This window comes from Hemiscyllium ocellatum, chromosome 8 (assembly GCF_020745735.1).
Source record: "Hemiscyllium ocellatum isolate sHemOce1 chromosome 8, sHemOce1.pat.X.cur, whole genome shotgun sequence".
Classification (NCBI taxonomy): domain Eukaryota; kingdom Metazoa; phylum Chordata; class Chondrichthyes; order Orectolobiformes; family Hemiscylliidae; genus Hemiscyllium; species Hemiscyllium ocellatum.
In genome coordinates this window covers 29,734,825-29,754,052 of record NC_083408.1, presented here as the reverse complement: position 1 = coordinate 29,754,052, position 19,228 = coordinate 29,734,825, and the positions used below count along the sequence as shown (strand labels likewise).

Below are 19,228 nucleotides of genomic sequence, written 5' to 3'. Positions count from 1 at the left end.
GATTTTGTAAAATCAGAAGGTTAGCCATTTTCCATAAAATGACCAGTCTCTGTTCCATTCTATATTGATATAGTCAAAAATTACATGGAGCTATTGCGATTGAATTTCAACCATCTTGATGAGACTAGTTACACAAGAAAAGCAGGTTCTTTCCCTCAATGGTGGCTCAGTGGTTAGCACTGCTTCCTTCCAGCATCAGGGACTCTGGTTTGATTCCAGCCTTGGCTGCCTGTCTGGAGTTTGCACATTCTCCCTGTCTGCGTGGGTTTCCTTCAGATGCTTTGGTTTCCTCCCACAGTCCAAAGATGTGTAAGTTAGGTGGATTGGTCACACTAAATTGCCCATATAGTGTCCAGGGTTGTGCAGACTAGTTGAATATGCAGGGTTACGGGGATAGGTGGGGCTGGTGGGTCTGTCTGTTTTGGATGCTCTTCAGTCAGTGCAGACTTGATGGGCTGAATGGCCTTTTTCCACGCTGTAGGGATTCTATGATTATAACATCGGTGAATCAATTCAGAGTTTACATCAATTAGTTCTTCATAATTACTTCTAATGATATCAACTGAATTTGTGAACACCGGACCTAGGAAATTGAAGGCTGCCAATAGTGGAGCTATTAATAATGAAACAATGAAAATCAGGGAATCATTACCTATTGTGCAGTACGGTGGCTCAGTGGTTAGCAATGCTGCCTCACAGTGCCAGGGGCACAGGTTCAATTCCTGCCTTGGGCAATTGTCTGTGTGGAGTTTGCACATTCTTCCCACGTCTGCATGGATTTCCTCCGGGTGCTCTGGTTTCCTCCCACAGTTCAAAGATGTGCAGGTCAGGTGAATTGGCTATGTTAAATTGCCCATAGTGTTAGGTGAATTAGTCAGGGGTAAATATAGGGGGGTGGGTTTCTCTTCGGAGGGTCGGTGTGGACTTGTTGGGCCGAAGGGCCTGTTTCCACACTGTTGGTAATCTAATCTAACCTATCCTCATAAACTGACATGGTCCCTGCATCAAGTAGGCATTCCTCAGTTTCTTGATATTTGGATTAGAATCATCATCCTGTAGTCCATCTTTGTTCTGATGTTCTGGCCCCCAATATCCACTTTACCACTTCATCAATTATTACTAGAAATCACAACAAAATCGACTATACCCAGCTTCTAATCAAATCCCTAAAATTAAAGAACCTCATGTGCTGGAAATCTGAAACAAATGAGACCAGAAAGTTTTGGAGAGACTCAACAAGTCTGGTAGCATCTATGGAAAAAAAAGACAGAAGTTAGTCTTTTGAGTCCAGTGACCCTTCTTCAGAACCTTCGGTTTTCGTTTGCTTCTCAAGAAGCCACACCCATTGGGCTATGATATCTCTCTTTCACCTAAAATACATTTAATTCACAAAAAATTCTTAAGTTACAAATTTAACATTGAAAAAAGTGCAAAACAGATCAGTTTCTTTGAACACAGTAATTGCCATAGGCCTTAGAAAATGGCCTTCCCTATTGTGCCTTTGCTGCTGTTGGCCCAAGCTTTACTGCACCCTCAGCATATACTGGAGAACTTTTAAAAAAGGTTTTGCAATTTACATACGAAAGAACTGAAACCAACATGGTCATTCTAAAAGTTGAGAGACTTAACAAACAATCCAGGTCTTTTTCAATATATTATTTCAGTTCCATCACACTGTAAACTTTTGCTATAAATTCTGCGTCTTACAATCTTATTCTCTACAACCACCTGATGAAGGAGCAGCGCTCCAAAAGCAAGTGCTTCCAAATAGACCTGTTGGACTACAACCTGGTGTTGTGTGATTGTTAACTTTGTACACCCTCAGCATGTAGTCCTGGATCTTGGAAGGTGTCAGTCTGTAGTAGCTAGTTGTTCATAATAGCTTTTTGTGCAGGAAAGCCAGCAATTTTCAAGCAGCAGAAAGGGGCATCTTTCAATGGAGCAGTTGTTGTTTATCATAGTGCATACGGTACTGGGAACAGATGGAGCACAGTGTTACAGAACTGCACGGGATGAACTTTGGCAAAAATCACTGCATCTCTTTCCAGGTCTTGTTCATAAGTGTAAATCGCAGAAGGAGGCACACAGCAGTCCTTCCCCACTGCAGCCACAGAGTGAGGAGTGTTTGGATTCCAGGTATGTAGACTGGGAGGGCTTTCCCATCCAATCAAATAAGCTGTATGTTGATTTTTGTTTGGAAGTTCTGATGACTAAGTGCTTTACCAGAAGACTTTAACAGTCTGCTCCATGAATCATCTCCTTTACCATCTCCCTTTCCCACAGGACCTTGAAGATATTGCATTTGGATCAGTACCCAATTGTTTCTCTGCATAAAAACTTCACCACGAGGTACCAAACAGTCCAACTTACTGCAGTGCTCTGTGGCAACGTGGCAAGATTCATCCTTCAGTATGTTAGAGATAAATAGAACCTCAGAACACAGCAACATGGTGTTTGGATATCATTGGTTTATACTCAGCTCAATGTTATCTCTAGTCTGGCATTGCCCAGTGACTATTGGAGACAGACCAATCACTGTCACCCTCTAGCTTCCCTGCACACTGACCTTTACAGTCAGATTGGTCATCGAGAGTCATTAATAGTCTGAATATTTTGACTGCAGATCATAAGTCCCCACACTTAATATAATTCTAAACATTCGCAGCTTGCCTTCTCTATATAACCTACAAGTTTTACTTTTCAAAATGCACCTGATGGTTCAGTAGTTAAAGTCACAGCTTGAGAATATTTGAGATATAGGAGTACGTATGCCTCAGTGTCCACAGCTGGGCTTCGAAAATGAGAATTTTGCGCGAGTTTCACACCATGACCATAACCTAGCATCTTTTATGGGACCGATACATATATTGTACAGGATCAAAGTATGCCATGTGACATGCTCCCCATTCTACAAAAGCTATTCCCCTCCCCAATCTGACACTGCAAGAATGGTGACCTGATTGGTGACCGTAAACTAATCAAAAAATAATGTCTTAATGAGAGGCAGCCAGAAACTTGGCAATGTCTGCATTACTGGACAGAAGTGGGGGAACTCACTTGTGAGTTTGACTGCCTTGTTCTAATAGACGACAATATTAAGCTGCATAAATTCAAACACAGGCTGTAATTCATCTGATAATAAAAACTTAATCAGCTGTCATCACACATGGTAAATTGCCTAGGTTAACTGAAGTGCAGGCATATGAAAACCATTACTGCTGCTGTATACAATACCTACATCTGCAACTCCAATCATGGATCACTCACCAAGTTGGCCACAAATTGTGCCGAGATATAGAGCCTGCATTGTTTACTACTTCCTCAAAAAAGCAAACGAGCTCCCTTCAGTGCAGTAAGCCTGCTGTACAATTCCCAAAGGCAGCATTAAAGATACGGGTGAATGGAGAACAGACACAAGTGAGGAAAGGAAGAGGGGACATCTGAGGAAAGGAACAGCTTGTGTTGATGAGGGGAAAACTGGGAGAAGACAGGAGGCGAGGTCAATTTTAAACTTCTTTCTAATCAGAAAATTACACATCAATACACAGAAACTCCAGAACAGCACAGACCACAGCAATGTTATCTGCAGACTCAAAAACAGACTTTCTCCACAGGCAAAGTTAAATTTCTGACTTCATGTCTAAATAACCCTTGAATAAACTTAACCAGTCTTAACATAACTTACTCCACAAAAGCTATTAAGTCATGTCCCAAGATTATTTATCTTTCTACTTTCAGAAGATTTGGCAAGAATGACTTTAAATTAATAGCATATGAGCACTGAGCGTGGTAAGGGCACAGAATGGATTCTTTGGGGTGATGGGAATCTACAAGGTGGGTCTGTCGCAATACTCCTCCCCTAGTTGGCTGTGTGCTAAAGAACGTAGTTGCTGAAGTAGACCTGCAGCAAATGGTGAGGTAATTAACAGGAAGAGAAAACCTACTAGACATCCCCAATCTACCTCTCATACTTGTATCTATCCTTGACAGCATTGGTAGCAGAGACTGCCACACAGTTCTTGTAGAGATGGAAGTTCTGACTTCAAGTCGAGGCCACTCTCTTCATCATGCTATGTCACATCACCGCAGTGCTAAATGTGACAGATATGGCACAGATCTAGCAACTCAAAACTTGGCACCCATGTTGTGCTTTCAACCATCTGAAACAGCAGAATTACATTTAATCACAATGTATAACTTCATAGCCTAACAGAGAATAGAATCCCTACAGTGTTGAAACAGGCCCTTCGGTCCAATAGGTCCACACTGACCCTCCGAAGAGTAACCCACCCAGACCCATTCCCCGACAGTATATTTACCCCTAACTAATGCACCTAACATATACATCCCCGAACACCATGGGCAATTTAGCATGGCCAATTCACCTAATCTGCAAATCTCCAAATTGTTTGAGGAAACCTAAGTATCCGGAGGAAACCCACGCAGACACAAGGAGAATGTGCAAACCCCACACAGACACTCATCCAAGGTTGGAATTGAACCCGGGTCCATGACGCTGTGAGGCTGCATTGGTAACCATTGAGCCAATGTGCCACCCCCTTACACACTATCAGTATAATCAAGCTGAAGGACCAACCCTGGTTCAAAAAGAGAGTGTGCGCACAATGGCAAGCCGAGAGTAGCACCAGCCATGCCTAAATTTAGAGTGTCGAGCTGATGAAGGTACAACACAGGACTATTTGTGGCTAACAGTAGCAGCAGTATGTAATTCATAGAATGATAAAACACAGAAAGGCCATTCAAACCTTCATGCCAGTCATGGTTATTTGGTAGTGCTTCCCAATTAATCATATAACTCAGTTCTATCACAATAACCCTCAATATTTTGTTTCCTTTAACTTTTGACCAATTCCCTTCACTTTGAGACAAAATGGATGGGTCTCGACTACACCAGGAGACAAAGCATTTCAAACCACAACTCAGGTGGATAAAGCTAAACAATCCTGTAACCAATGAATCAGAATAAAGTGCTGCAGTCCTGCCACATCCCACCATGAATGACAATGAATTAAAAAGACAACCGGTGGAGATCTCCATCATCGATAAGGGCAGTGGAAGAATGGGAGCATCACTGGCAACTCCCACTTCAAGCCACTCACAAACCCAATTTGGGACTCTTTCACCGCACCTTCACGAGTTCAAAATCCTGGAACACTCTTCCTTACAGCATTGTGGGTGCGTCTAGGCCCCAGGAATACAGCAGTTCAAGAAGACAACTCACGATTACATTCTCCAAGGCAATCAATAAATGTTAGCCTTACTAGGACAGCCCACATCCAGTGAAAGAAATAAAATAAAACTATGTACATTATTTTCAAATTATTACGTGGAACAACATTACATTGACTGAATCTGATCATAATTTCAGCTCTGCTAGCTAGAATGGAAAAACTTAGTTGCTCTAAGTTTCCTCTCATTTGGTGTTGTCTAGGTATACCATGTGGGTGACTGAATAAATACACACAAAAAAAACACAGCTTCATGTACAAGATATTGTTGGGAGGACTGGGTTATTCACTGTACCCCTGGATCACTTTATTTTACGTGTCACCACAGGGCAAGGCGAATTAATTCTTAGAATGCAAGCTGCTAAGACTAATTTACACGTGTGACATATGTCACTGAAATATGGAAGATATACATAAAACATACAAAGTCTACTCTTGAGCAGTAGGCTATCTTGCTTTGCACAGTTCAGTGTTCCCATCCCTGAAAATCTGAACAAAAAGCACAGCTCAATTGAGAACTGCTTTTGTGTAAAGACTGTATTGCATTATGGGCTCTTAACTTTAAAGTGTAGTCTCAGAACCTCACCACAATGTTCCCAGTAGACCTCATATTTATGAATCTCAACAACTGAACATTCAATCCTTATGTTAAAACATTGAGGTAGTAATGCACATGGGTGATACATGTTCCTGGTATGACCAAACAGCTTGAGGATCAAGCGATTAATCCTTTCAAACTGCCGATTTGGCCAATCTTTGAATATTTTCCTCTGCATTTCCAATTCTTTCCTTACCAACATTTCTCCTGTGTCATAATTCCTAAAGAGCTAACTGGGGTTTACCAAAATGGTGACCAGATAGAGATCCAGCAAAATGCTAAGGAGATGGCCTGGAAATTTACTTAATAACAGCAACTGGTACTTTTGTAACCCAAGTCAGTAGGACCCCAAGGGGCTTCTGCCAGTTTCAGGGAGGAGAAACCGTGAATGTTTAGCACCAAACTCATTCAACTTCACAAAACAGGCACAGCCAAATTACAGTGACCACAGTTATCTTGATAAACTGTAATGTTGTTGCTGCTGCCCATTAGATTAAAGTTAGAACTCATTTGTCGTTTAAAGAATTGCAGTCCCTGGAGTACGACTGCAGTTTTCCATGGACTGTGTTAAAAACATTTTTATAACACTGAGAACAGCGGTGTTACAGTGCCACTTGCTGGACAAGCAATTTTATAACTCCCAAACGGATTTAGTTAACAGTGATGTATATCACCTGTTTGTGTGTTCCTGTTAACCTTTTTGTACCCAGTAATCAATTTTTGTTAATCATGAGACAATGCTTCTTCCTAAAAGATATTATGTATATAGGCCGTAGTGAGGCTCCAGAGAGTAGAAAGTATCATTTCACAAATTAATTTACTTCCACAGGAAAAGCCTGTGTTCTGTCAATAGATAAGTTGAACTCTCAGCTCGTTCTTACAAATAAATAATAGGACTTTGGCATTGTTGCTTTGGATAGACCTTCACCCCATAGGTGCACCAAAAATACTAAGATCAAAATGACCAGAGTATAATAGGGGACATGTAGTAAGAAAATTAGGTCTTGTTGCACAGTGGGTAGTGCCCCTGCCTCTGAGCCAGCCCTCCAGGTTCAAGTCCTGTTCCAGGATGGTCAAGATTATGTTGATTATTAGCTGTAAGTTCTTCCAATATGCCAAAAGCAAGCATTAAGAGCTGGACACACCTTCGGTCAGCCATGCTCAATGTGAACTGCAGCCTCTCAAGCTACAGTCTCTGGTGATGGTTAACAGGCTACAAGAAAGCCAGTCTGGGGAAATGGACCAAACTATGTGCCTTGACTGTCTCATACACCACTAAGGAAACTGAAGAAGAAACAATACATACTTATTTTTATTCAGTATAGCACTTTTCACAACTGAAATCTCAAAGTCCTTTACAGTGACGAAACTACTTGTTTCAAAAGTTTCATCAACATAATAATGTAGGAGACACGGCAGTCAATATATGCACATCAATTTCACAAACCAGCAATTTGATAGTGGCCAGATAATTTGTTTTCTTGTGATGTTAATTGACAGATAAATATTGACCAGGTCACTGAGGATAACTCTCCTTCTGTTCTTCAACATACTGTCATTAGGATTTTTCACATTCATCCAAACAGGCCTTCAGTCTAATGTCTCATTCAAAAGGTAGCACCTTGGATGTTACACTACTCTGTCACTGCTGCATTGGAGAGTCAGCATTTAGTATTGTGCTCAAATCCTGGAGTGGAACTTAAACCTGGAACTCTGTGACTCACAACCAAGATGGGTCATTGCTGATTGACAAAGGCAGAAAAGAGAATCAGGTCAAGGTGTGAAAAGAAGCTCAAAGGCATTTGGTAGGGTCAAACTTGTATGAGCATAAAGCTGCTTTTAACTCCTCGTGCTGTCTATACACCTCAACCCTGATTTAATGTGTGTTAGGTTCCCAGACAATAACTTGGTTGCTAATCTCTGCAGTGCTACTGAAGGCAACATGCAATAGGTAAGATAGGAAAGTTAGTTTGCCCACTGAAAACTGAGTGTAACTATCAGCCAGCTTGAGCTGTGAAGCACTGAATGGAAAGCAAGAAAACCTGATACAAAAGTAGCGAACTGTACTGGAATAGAATCCCAGAATTGTTGCAGCACAGAGGAAGACCACTCTGGCTCTCCAAACGCACAAGTCACATTGTGCCATTTTCCAGTCTTCTCTCTGTAACCCTATATATTCTTCTTCTCAAATAATAGTCAACTTCCCTTTTGAATGCCTCGATTGAATCTGGAATTGACTGAGTCTCCACAAACATGTGATGAAGGAGCGGCGCTCCGAAAGCTGGTGCTTCCAATTAAACCTGTTGGACTATAACCTGGTGTTGTGTGATTTTTAACTGGGTACACCCCAGTCCAACACTGGCATCTCCAAACTGATTGAATTTGGCTCTGACGCTCTCTGACAGTTCACTCCAGTTCCGAACCACTGAGCGTGTGAAAGAAGTTTCTCATGTCACTTTTGTGATAATGCCTTTTAATACACTGTCTGGGAGAGATAGTTTTGGGGAGTGATGGATTTGTGTTTGCATTGGGAAACTTCACTCATGAATATTACGTTTTCAGATAACATTTTCAATATTAGTCATTTCGGAGGGGCTTAGGAAAAACACTCATAGCTTAAAAAAATAGTTTTTTTTAAACTTGCAAACAAAGCCAGAAAGTGCTGGACAAACTCAGCAGATCTGGCAGCATACATTGAAAGAAAAACAGACCTACTTTTGAGTTCAGTGACCCTTTGTCAGCATTTTAGTTTCAATTTGGACAGTTCTGCAGGGTATTTAGTTAAAACTGGATATGTAGAAGAATTGTATTAATTATATTACAAATCTGGAAAGAGGCTATCATATTCTCCTGACTGTGAACTGAAGCCATAGCTAAGTCAAATCATACGTGGGATAAAGAAGAGCTGATGTTTGAGTGCTGTAATGGGATGTTGTTGAGATCATGGGATTGTATTTTGTGAAAGAACATCCCCTTTAATTCTTCAAATTTTTTGATTATTAACTGAAATGGGAAAAGGATTGATTTAAAAATTAAGGATTGTTGAAGGATTACTGTACTTTTCAAGCAAGTAACTTTATACTCATTGTAAGTGCTATTTATGAAGCTGTCTGTTCAAGCATTGAGAAGAAGTCTAGTTACAAGTGAGCTGGAGCTTGGAAGCTGTGACGGATGAAGATCTGACTGGCAAAACACAACTGATTGACCTGTGAAATGAAAGCAGCTATCAATGACAGAGACATCCTGCCTGCCAATAACTAACTATGTGGCGGGCTCCAAAGTAGCTGAATAGCTTGGGATGTGTGAAAGTTTGGATCAGAAGTCACTGGACATTGGAAGGAGCTGTTTTTGCTTTGCAGTTGAAAGCATCCAAAACCTGAAGATAGACAGTTTATTTTTCTTCTTCATTTGCTGTAAGCTGTGACTTTTAATTAAGATGTCAGAGACCTTTATGTGTGTGAACCAGTCATCTTGAATCTCATGCAAGTGAAAGAATCTTGAGAAGAAAGATTGAGTTCTGATCAGCAAAAGGATCATCTCAGCAAACTTTGCAGACAGGGATCATCTTCCATATCTTTCCTTCCTCTCACAAAACATTTTTCTTATGTCTTCATGTGTGTGTATGGAGGGGAAATATTATTGTGGGTTAGAGTTTTACCTGGTACAGCTATGTGTCAACAGTTCATAATTGGTTATCTATAGTTTAAATATATTTGTTTGTAATAAAGAGTCATTCTTGTCAAGTATAGAAATCTGATCCGTGCTGTCAACCTGAATCTAAGAGGTAAATTGGGGAAATCTTCACTCATTTTAAAATCATTAATGTTTATGACGACTCCGGGAATAAGATTAGATTAGATTACTTACAGTGTGGAATGCCTTCATTTCCAACATGCTACCCCAGTGATTGAAGCACATTAAAATGTGTTACTAAGTGTTTAAACTACATTACCTTCAACTCTTTGTGCAATAAACTTGCATTTTATTGCTAAATCTGAATCTGTAGCACAGTGTGAATTTGCATTTTCGTGAAAGACTATCTTGTGACAACCAACAAACAGCAAATGTCAAGCCAGACTTCAATCTGGGATGTCTTGTATAAATCATCATACTTTGGTTTCTTTCTGCCACTTGTTTTAAGTCTTAGCCCTCTTGTTCTCAGTTCTTTCACATGTGCAAACAATTTCTCTATCTGCTCCATCCAGACCCTTCATGATCTTGAATACCTCGATCAAAACGATCCATAGGGATTGGCATGGCTTGTGTTTCAAACAGTATATTTGTCAAACAATATAGACATATTATCTTATCATGGGATGGTATCAGGAAAAAGCTTGTCATTAGGAAATTTGATGCCATGCAGCAAAATGCTGTTGCAGAGTTAACTGCTCTTACCATTCTCTCATAATTGTGCCAGCTACCATCTCCAAGCTAACCTCAGTTTGAATGGAGGGTCTTTTTAAAATCAACATGACTTGGCGTCAGCAGAAACCAACAGCAACTTTTCAAATTTCATCCCATCTAACTACATATAGACCACAGCAATATTTCCACTCCCAAGGTAGCCTGTGTAAGGTGCTGAGTGACCAATGGAGTTACACTCGATACTATCTTGGTTTGATCATTTATTTTTCAAATGGACTAATTATCCACATCACCAAAACGGCACCATGTACAGACGTAGCCAAATTTCATCAGCTGCCGGGGACAGACGAGGGAGTTCTCCTTTCCCACCTCTGCTTTCAATCCCGGCCTTCCCCAGCCACTCTACCACTTGGGTCCAAGCCCTTCCTGAAAATAGGAGAGGCTATGCCTAAAGGCTGAGAATGCAGTGCTTCCCTTTGCTCAGGAGTGACCCACTTGGGTTTCTACATGCCAAAACGGTTGCTAGCACATGCATTGTTGGTGTTGGCTGGCAGTGCCACTTTGTTGCTGTGCACATACTCCATCTGGTGTTGGTGTTTACAATAGATGCACCCTTTTCTTAAATAAAAACTGCTCGCTGAATTTTGCAATTTAAAATAAATTGAACATAAAAGTTCACCAAACATGATAATGGAAAATGAAACTTTTCACAAGGCTCAGTGTTGAAATAGTTTAAAACTGGTACAGTTACAATGTTTAAAAGACACCTAAAATATTCATAAGAAATGTTTGAAAGGATATAGACCAAGCGCAGGCAAGTGGGTCTCGTCTAGTTTGGTATTTTCATTGACATGGACTAGTTGGACCGAAAGGTCTGTTTCCATGCTGTATGACACTAATTCCTAATAATAGTCCACAGTCAGGGCAATTGCATTAACGTAGACCCACTGATAATCTTTGCTTGTGAACAAACCAGGCACTCCATCATTCATACCAACCTAGCACATGAGATGTGAAGGTATAGAAATAGTATCAACATCCAGTATGGATTAAATGCAGAAATACATTCCACTCGATACTAGACTCACCGACCAAATGCCATTTGAGCAATAGTAATCATAAATTAGGATGCATTTCACACGAAAGGGTCACCACAAATTAGATCTACTTGCAGCATCAGAATTCACTTCACAGCAAAATCACAGCATCTAGCAACAACAGATTCGACTTTAATTAATTTTAATTAAAATTAATTTGGATGGCACAGTGGCTCAGTGGTTGACACTGCGGCCTCACAGCACTAGGGACTCGGGTTCGATTCCAATCTGGGGAAACTGTCTGTGTGGAGTTTGCACATTCTCCTTGTGTCTCCATGGCTTTACTCTGGGTACTCCAATTTCGTCCCACAGTCCAAAGACATGCAGGTTAGGTGGTTTGGCCATGCTAAATTGCCCCATAATATCCAGAGATGTGTAGGACATGGATTGAGTAAATGCAGAGTTACAGGGATCAGGTGGGGGCAGGGACTGAGTGGGATGCTTTTCTGAGGGCTGGTGTAGACTTGATAGGCGAAATGGCCTCTTTCTGCATTGTAGAGATTGTATGATTTCTAATGCACGCGTTGATGGCAAAGGATCAGACTGCAAAGTCACCCACAATACTAAATATGTAGAAACACAGATTGTTAGTCTGTACACGTGTCACCAATTCAATCCATAAAGAGCTCATACTGTTCTAAGATTAATAATTCAGGTCGTGGAGATTTAAGATATGACTGCTATTCTTTCAGTAATGTGGACGTTGCTGACTAGGCCAATATTTGCTGACCTATATTGAGTGTGTGTTCCTGATGAAGGGCTTATGCCCAAAACATCAATTTTCCTGCTCCTCAGTTGCTGCCTGACCTGCTGTGCTTTTCCAGCACCACACTCTGGACTCTAATTTGCAGTCCTCACTTTCACCCATTTGCTGACCTATCCCTAACTACACTTTCAAAGGTAGTAGTGAATTGCTGCAGTCCTTGGGGTGCAGGGACATCCACAGGGCAGCTCAGAAAGGAGTTTCAACAAATTGACGCTGCAACTGTCAAGGAATGATAACAACATAGGATGTTGAGAGATTTAGAGAAGAATTTAAAAGGTGGTGGTTTTCCTGTATGCTTAACGCCCTTTTCCTTCTAAGTGGCAGGGGTTACTGGGGAAAGGTCCTGTGAGAGGAAGCTTGAGCTGCTGCAATGCACCTGATAGATAGTACAGACTGTTGCCAATCTGTGTTTTTGGTGTGGAGAGTCAATATTTCCATTGATGGATCAAACAAACTGTTTTGTCTAGTCGAGAGTGAATAGATGACATAGCTGCTCAAACCTCCCAGCCTCTGAGCTGCTCTTGTGGTGCAAGTGTTTATAAGGGTGGTCCAGATTTCTGGTCGATTGTCACCTCCGAGATGTCAATAGTGTGGTTGTCAGCAGTGGAAATGCCATTGAACATTAAGGTGTGATAGAATAATAGAATAGAATCACAGAATCCCTATAGTACTGTACAGTACAAAAAAGTCATAATGAGATTCAGCCTATCATACGGCACCAACCCTCCAAAACAGCATCCACCCAGACCTGTGGACCCCATCCCGTCCCCACATATGGTTTTTACTTTGGCTAAGCCATGTAACCTGCACTTGCCTGGGCATTACAGGCAATTTTGTTTAGTGTTGCTAGTCCACCTGTACTTCTTGGATTGTGGGAGGAAACTGGAGCATCCGAAGGAAACCCACGCAGTCATGGGGAGAACATGCAAACTCCACACAGTCACCCAAGGCTGGAATCAAACCTGTCCCTGGTGCTGAGACATCAATGCTAATTACTGAGCCACCGTGCCGCCCATGTCTCGATGCATACACTCTCGTTTGTCGGAGTTGGTAATTTGCAAACACACACTTGCAGACCCAAGCATGAATGTTGTCTAGATATTGTATTCTAGACTGCTTTAGCATCTGAGGATATGTGAGAGAGTAATTAATTAATTCTGCTTGCAAACAAGTCCACTGCGATGGTACAATCTAAAAATTACAGCTCAGTAATACAGTAATACAGAGCTAATGTCCTCAGGCAAAAGGCAGTGCAAATCTGAAATGGATCTGAGGAGGCTATAGAAGCTAGACATCAACAGAATGTTAACATGATTTTAGAGTAATAGGACCAAAATAGGTATATGGCATTGAGATACAGATAGACCATGACTTAATTGCATGACACCAGGTTATAGTTCAACAGGTTTATTTGACGGTACAACTTTTCAGACCACTGCTCCTTCATCAGGTAGCTCGTGGAGTAGGGTCAAAGAACACAGAATTTATAGCAAAAGATCGTAGCGTTATACATGGATGCATTATATTGAACACATAATATCGACATGGATACTACCATTATACATGGGGGACACCACCCACCATGTACGTGGCATGTGACTCAGCCAACGTTGTCTATCTGATAATGCTATGGTATAAATGGTGAAACCAAGCAGAGGCTACGACAATGGATAAATGGACACCGCACAGTGGGAGATGTTCCCTCCCATTCCGAGAATACATCAGTGACCAGGGGCATTCAGCCTCGGATCTTTGCGTGACGGTCCTCCAAGGCGGACTTTGAGATATATAACAACGTAGAGTGGCCAAGCAGAGGTCGATAACCAAGTTTGGTACCCATAAGGAGGGCCTCAACAGGAACCTTGGGTTTGTGTCACACTACACGTGACTCCATTACACTATACACGCTCTCTCACACATTCTTAAAACACTCACACAGACCCTCTCTCACACACACACATCCCCACATTCTATCAAGCACACACATATATTCACACACTCTTTGTCACTCTATTGCATACATACACACACAAGTTGACGGGGTGAATTTGTATTTACAGAATTGCATTTGCAGATATATTCAATTTTGCTCAAAAAAAGCACACAATCATAGGCAGTCAATATTTTTTATAATCCATGTAACATTTTATAAATTCCAACTTTGGAAACAGAACCAGTCTGACTCAAGATTGGGATACAGCCAGACTCTAACCTCACACCTTTAATGCATTGTCTGAGCTGAGATCTCACCCTTTTTATAAAACCTTATGTTATTTCGGGAATGTGACTTGAATATAGTTCTGGGATTTACATATCAATAAATCAAAACCTGCAACGCATTCCAAAATATGAAAGACGTAACAGCAATCTAAGTTTTTTTCAATATATCGCATCAGTGTATGACACTATGATCATTTGCTATAAATTCTGTGTCCTATCATCCTACTCCACTAGCTACCTGATGAAGGGGCAACACTCTGAAATCCTGTGCTTCCAAATAAGCCTATTGAACTATAACCTGGTGTCATATAATTTTTAATTTTGTCCACTCCCAGTCCAACACCAGCACCTCACATCATGATCTAATTGAAAGGCTGAAGAGACTCGAGGCATGAAATAACATACTACTGTCGCTGTGAACATCCTGCTCAACTGTTTCAAGTAATGTGTATAATGGCTGCCATAAACTAAAGTGAAAGCCAATTACAAAGGTAGAGATCACATGACAAATGCAAACCCACTTAGATGTACAATTGCTTTTCTCCAAGTATATAACAAATTTGCATGCATGTTATCTGCTGTTAGACATATTCCAAGATATACCGTTAAAGAAAAACCTCCATGATCAAAACTCTTCAGTCAAATCTGTTCCACTTTCATATGTCTTTGCATATGTATTTAGTCCATTATCTCTAAAGCATGTACGTGTTTTATTGATATGCTTGCAAGTTGCTGTTGTCAGTTTGTCTGGTGACTGCTTATACCTGAATTGATATTCTTTCTCGAGGAAGTGCCATTTCTGCTTGATCAAAGCAAGACAATTTCCTTTCAGATTCAATGTCTCTGCTGGGTTCATGATTTCCAGAGTATGTTGGGTTGTTGCTTTTTTTAAATTTCGAGTCATGGAATCACACAGTATTTCTCAGTCCAATTTGTCCTTGCCAACTATGTTTCCTCAGCTAAACTCATCCCACTTGCCTGCGTTTGGCACATATCCCTCTAAACCTTTCCTACTCATGAACCTGTCCAAATGTCTTTTAAATATTGATATTGTAACCACCTCTACCACTTCCTTTGGCATCTCATTTTATACATGCACCACCCTCTACAAGAAACAGTTGACCCATAGGTCCTTTTTAAATCTTGCCCCTCTCATCAAAACCTATGCCCTCTCATTTTGGACTCTCCTTCCCTTCGAAGAACTGGACTATTCACCTTATCCATGCCCCCCATGATTTTATAAATCTCTACGAGGTCACCCCTCAGCCTTCGACACTCCAGGGAAAAAAAATGTCCTAGCCTCTGCAGTCCCAGAAACATCTTTACAAATTTTTTCTACACTTTCCTGTTTAACAACATTTTTCCTATATCATGGCAACTATAACTGTATGCAATATTCTAAAAGAAGTTGCTTTTTGTCTATGTCCCAAAACCAGTGGACATCTTTAGCAGTGAACTTGCGCAGATATTCACACTCTGATGACAAATTGGGCAAGAACATTCCAGACACTTGACAAATCCAACAGATCATTGTTCTGCTTTCATATTATTGGTCAATTCATCTCTGCTTCACCTTGTCAGGATCCAGGTAAAGTATTTGTTCTGTCAGAACCTGACTGTTGTACACAGCTTCAACAGCTTCATCTGCATTATTTCCTTCTTGTTCCATTCTATTTTATCACATTTTTTTTCTTTTACTGCCTCTCCTGCTTTCACTTACTATCATCAGCTGCCGGCTCCTCAAAGGACAATTTTGTTGGCCTTCTCATCTTTATTTCAATTTTCCAGCATCTTCTGAGTCAGTGAGGCCATTGCTCCCCTATGCTGACACTGTGCCAATGTGCTCTAAATTTCGTCGTCAAGAGAAAACTCAACATCAGCCCTCCTCAATATCTTCTGAAGTTCTATTTAGATTGAGATTACCTCTCATTCTTCTAAACACCAGAGAATAGTAGTTCAACTTACTCACGAGGTCAATTCCTGGAATCAAGGGTTATGGAGATAAGGCAGGAACAGGATACTGATTAAGGATGATCAGCCATGATCATATTGAATGGTGGTGCAGACTCGAAGGGCAGAATGGCCTACACCTGCACCTATTGTCTATTGTCTTATGATAATTCCCTCACCCAGGGACTAACTTAGTGAATTCTCACTGGATCACCTCATTGCTAGCACATACTCTCTTAAATATGGAGAGCAAAACTGCGCATAGTATTGCAAGTGTGGTCGCACAAAAGCTCTGTATAAATTATTCTTTATTCTTGTACTCCGATCTCATTAAACCTGAAGGTTAAAATGCCAGGTCTTAATATTGCTAATAAAGGGTAGTGTAAGAGCTAGATTTATTTTGTTTGAAATACAAGCTGGAAGATGGATTCTTGCATAGTGTTGCAGAAAATCAACTCGTTATTTTTCAACTCGAAGCAGAACTAGAACTTTGTGGTGACATAAAAACATGCAATTTCTCAAGAAATCGGATTTCATACTTTTGCAAGACAAATCGGCATCAGGTGCCTTTGGATCGAAATAAACAAAAACTGCCCAGCAGCAGCTTTTAGGCTGCTTTCAAGTAGCCGATTGTCACAGAAATGAGAAGAGAGCTTCAGGGACTCAGAGCTTCAAAAACCTGCAAGGACGCCAAACCATTCCACTCTGAGAGTGGAAAATAATTAACAAGTGAGGTGCCAGAAAACTGGAGATTGGCTAATGCGTTGCCACTATTTAAGAAAGGTGGTAAGGACATAGACCAGTTAGCCTTACATCGGTTGTGGGCAAGTTGTTGGAGGGAATCCTGAGGATTTACATGTATTCGGAAAGGCAAGGACTGATTAGAGATAGTCAACATGTCTTTATGCGTGGGAAGTCATGTCTCACAAACTTGACTGAGTATTTTGAAGAAGTAACAAAGAGGATTGATGAGGGCAGAGTGGTAGATGTGATCGATATGGACTTCAGTAAGGCGTTTGACAAGGTTCCCCATGGGAGACTGGTGAGATCTCATGGAATACAGGGAGAACTCGCCATTTGGAGGGTGGTGGTGGAGGGTTGTTTGTCAGACTGGAGGCCTGTGACCAGTGGAGTGCCACAAAGATCAGTGCTGGGTCCACTATTTTTCATCATTTGTATAAATGATTTGGATGCGAGCATAAGAAGTATAGTTAGTAAATTTACTGATTACATCAAAACTGAAGGTGTAGTGGACAGTGAAGAAGGTCACCTCAGATTATCTTGATCAGATGAATCAATGGGCTGAGAAGTACAGGTTGAATTTAATTTAGATAAATGCAAGGCGCTGCATTTTGGGAAAGCAAGTCTTAGCAGGGCTTATACACTTAATGGTAAGGTCCTAGGGAGTGTTGCTGAACAAAGAGACCTTGGACTGCAGGTTCATAGCTCCTTGAAAGTGGAATCGCAGGTGGATAGAATAGTGAAGGCGGCGTTTGGTATGCTATCCTTTATTGGTCAGAGTACTGAGTACAGGAGTTGGGAGGTCATGTTGCGGCTATACAGGACATTGGTTCGGCCACTATTGGAATATTGCATGCAATTCTGGTCGTCTTCCTATCGGAAAGATGTTGTGAAACTTGAAAGGGTTCAGAAAAGATTTACAAGGATGTTGCCAGGGTTGGAGGATTTGAGCTATAGTGAGAGGCTGAACAAGCTGGGGCTGTTTTCCCTGGAGTGTTGGAGGCTGAGGGGTGACCTTATAGAGGTTTATAAAATCATGAGGGGCATGGATAGGATAAATAGACAAGGTATTTTCCCTGGGGTGGGGGACTCCAGAACTAGAGGGTATAGGTTTGGGTGAGAGGGCAAAGATATAAAAGAGACCTAAGGGGCAACATTTTCACACAGACAGTGGTACATGTATGGAATGAACTGCCAAAGGAAGTGGTGGAGGCTGGTACAATTGCACCATTTAAGAGGCATTTGAATGGATATATGAATAGGAAGGGTTTGGAGGGAGATGGGCCAGGTGCTGGCAGGTGGGACTAGATTGGGCTGGGATATCTGGTCGGCATGGACCGAAGGGTCTGTTTCTATGCTGTACATCTCTATGACTCAGAGATTTGATAGAGGTACTGAAACTCGTGACATAGAAAACTGGGAAGAAAACTATTCCCACGCGTGGAAGATTTAAGGAGACAAGTAAAAGAAACAAAAAGAAACCTGAGCAAAAACATTTTTACGCAGCGAATGGTTAAGATCAAGAATGCAGTGCGTGATGAAAGCAATTTTGGTTGATACATGCAGGAAGGAATTGGGAGTGTGACTTGAAAGGGAAGGGGAGGTATAGAACCAGGTAAATTGCACATTGGGTGGGGAGGCGCGCACACACGTGAAGGACCGAACAACCTCCTTCTGACCTGTGACCAATCTGTCATCCCTGACGCTGCGACTAGGCAGATAGGACCAGTTGTAAATACTGTCCCTGACTAAGACCCGGCTTCAGGCAGTAGTCACCGGCGGGTATTTCAAACCAAAAACTGCACAGACATTTCCTTACCTCTTTACCAGTTGCATCCTCACTAACCCCCAGTAACGAGTAGAGGTCTAACTGCAGGATTTCTTTAGCTGCCATCCTTCCTCACGTTAAAGGTAACCTAATCCGAGGCAGCAGATTTTGGCCTTCCCTTTCAAAACCGACTGCGAACAAAACTCGGGCCTCGTCATTCACCACTCGGTGCTCAACCCCGACTTCCAAAACACACCAGGCCCTAGATCCTCGAAGCCCCTTGGGATTGTAGTTTCCGAGTCTCCAACTGTCTGCTCATACCAGTTGGCATTGCACCCCAGAAAAGACTACAACTCCCTGCGTGCATCACGGCACACACTGGCGGACGCTTGGGATTGTAGTCCAGTTTGCCGTCGCAGTGGACGCGATGCGAGATGGGACCTGTAGTCCACACTGCGCCGGTTTCACGAGCAC

At 41.5% G+C, this 19,228-nt stretch overlaps 1 protein-coding gene across 1 annotated transcript in view; it reads right to left on the bottom strand.

The window, feature by feature from the left end:
* The window catches only part of dnajc17 (DnaJ (Hsp40) homolog, subfamily C, member 17), a 160,281-nt gene extending 141,263 nt beyond the window's left edge, over positions 1-19,018 (bottom strand). Inside the window, exon 1 of the mRNA XM_060828756.1 lies at positions 18,806-19,018. Coding sequence (XP_060684739.1) covers positions 18,806-18,880 — 75 coding nt within the window. The 5' untranslated portion in view covers positions 18,881-19,018. The remainder of the gene's footprint in view (positions 1-18,805) is intronic.
* Positions 19,019-19,228: the final 210 nt, after the last annotated feature.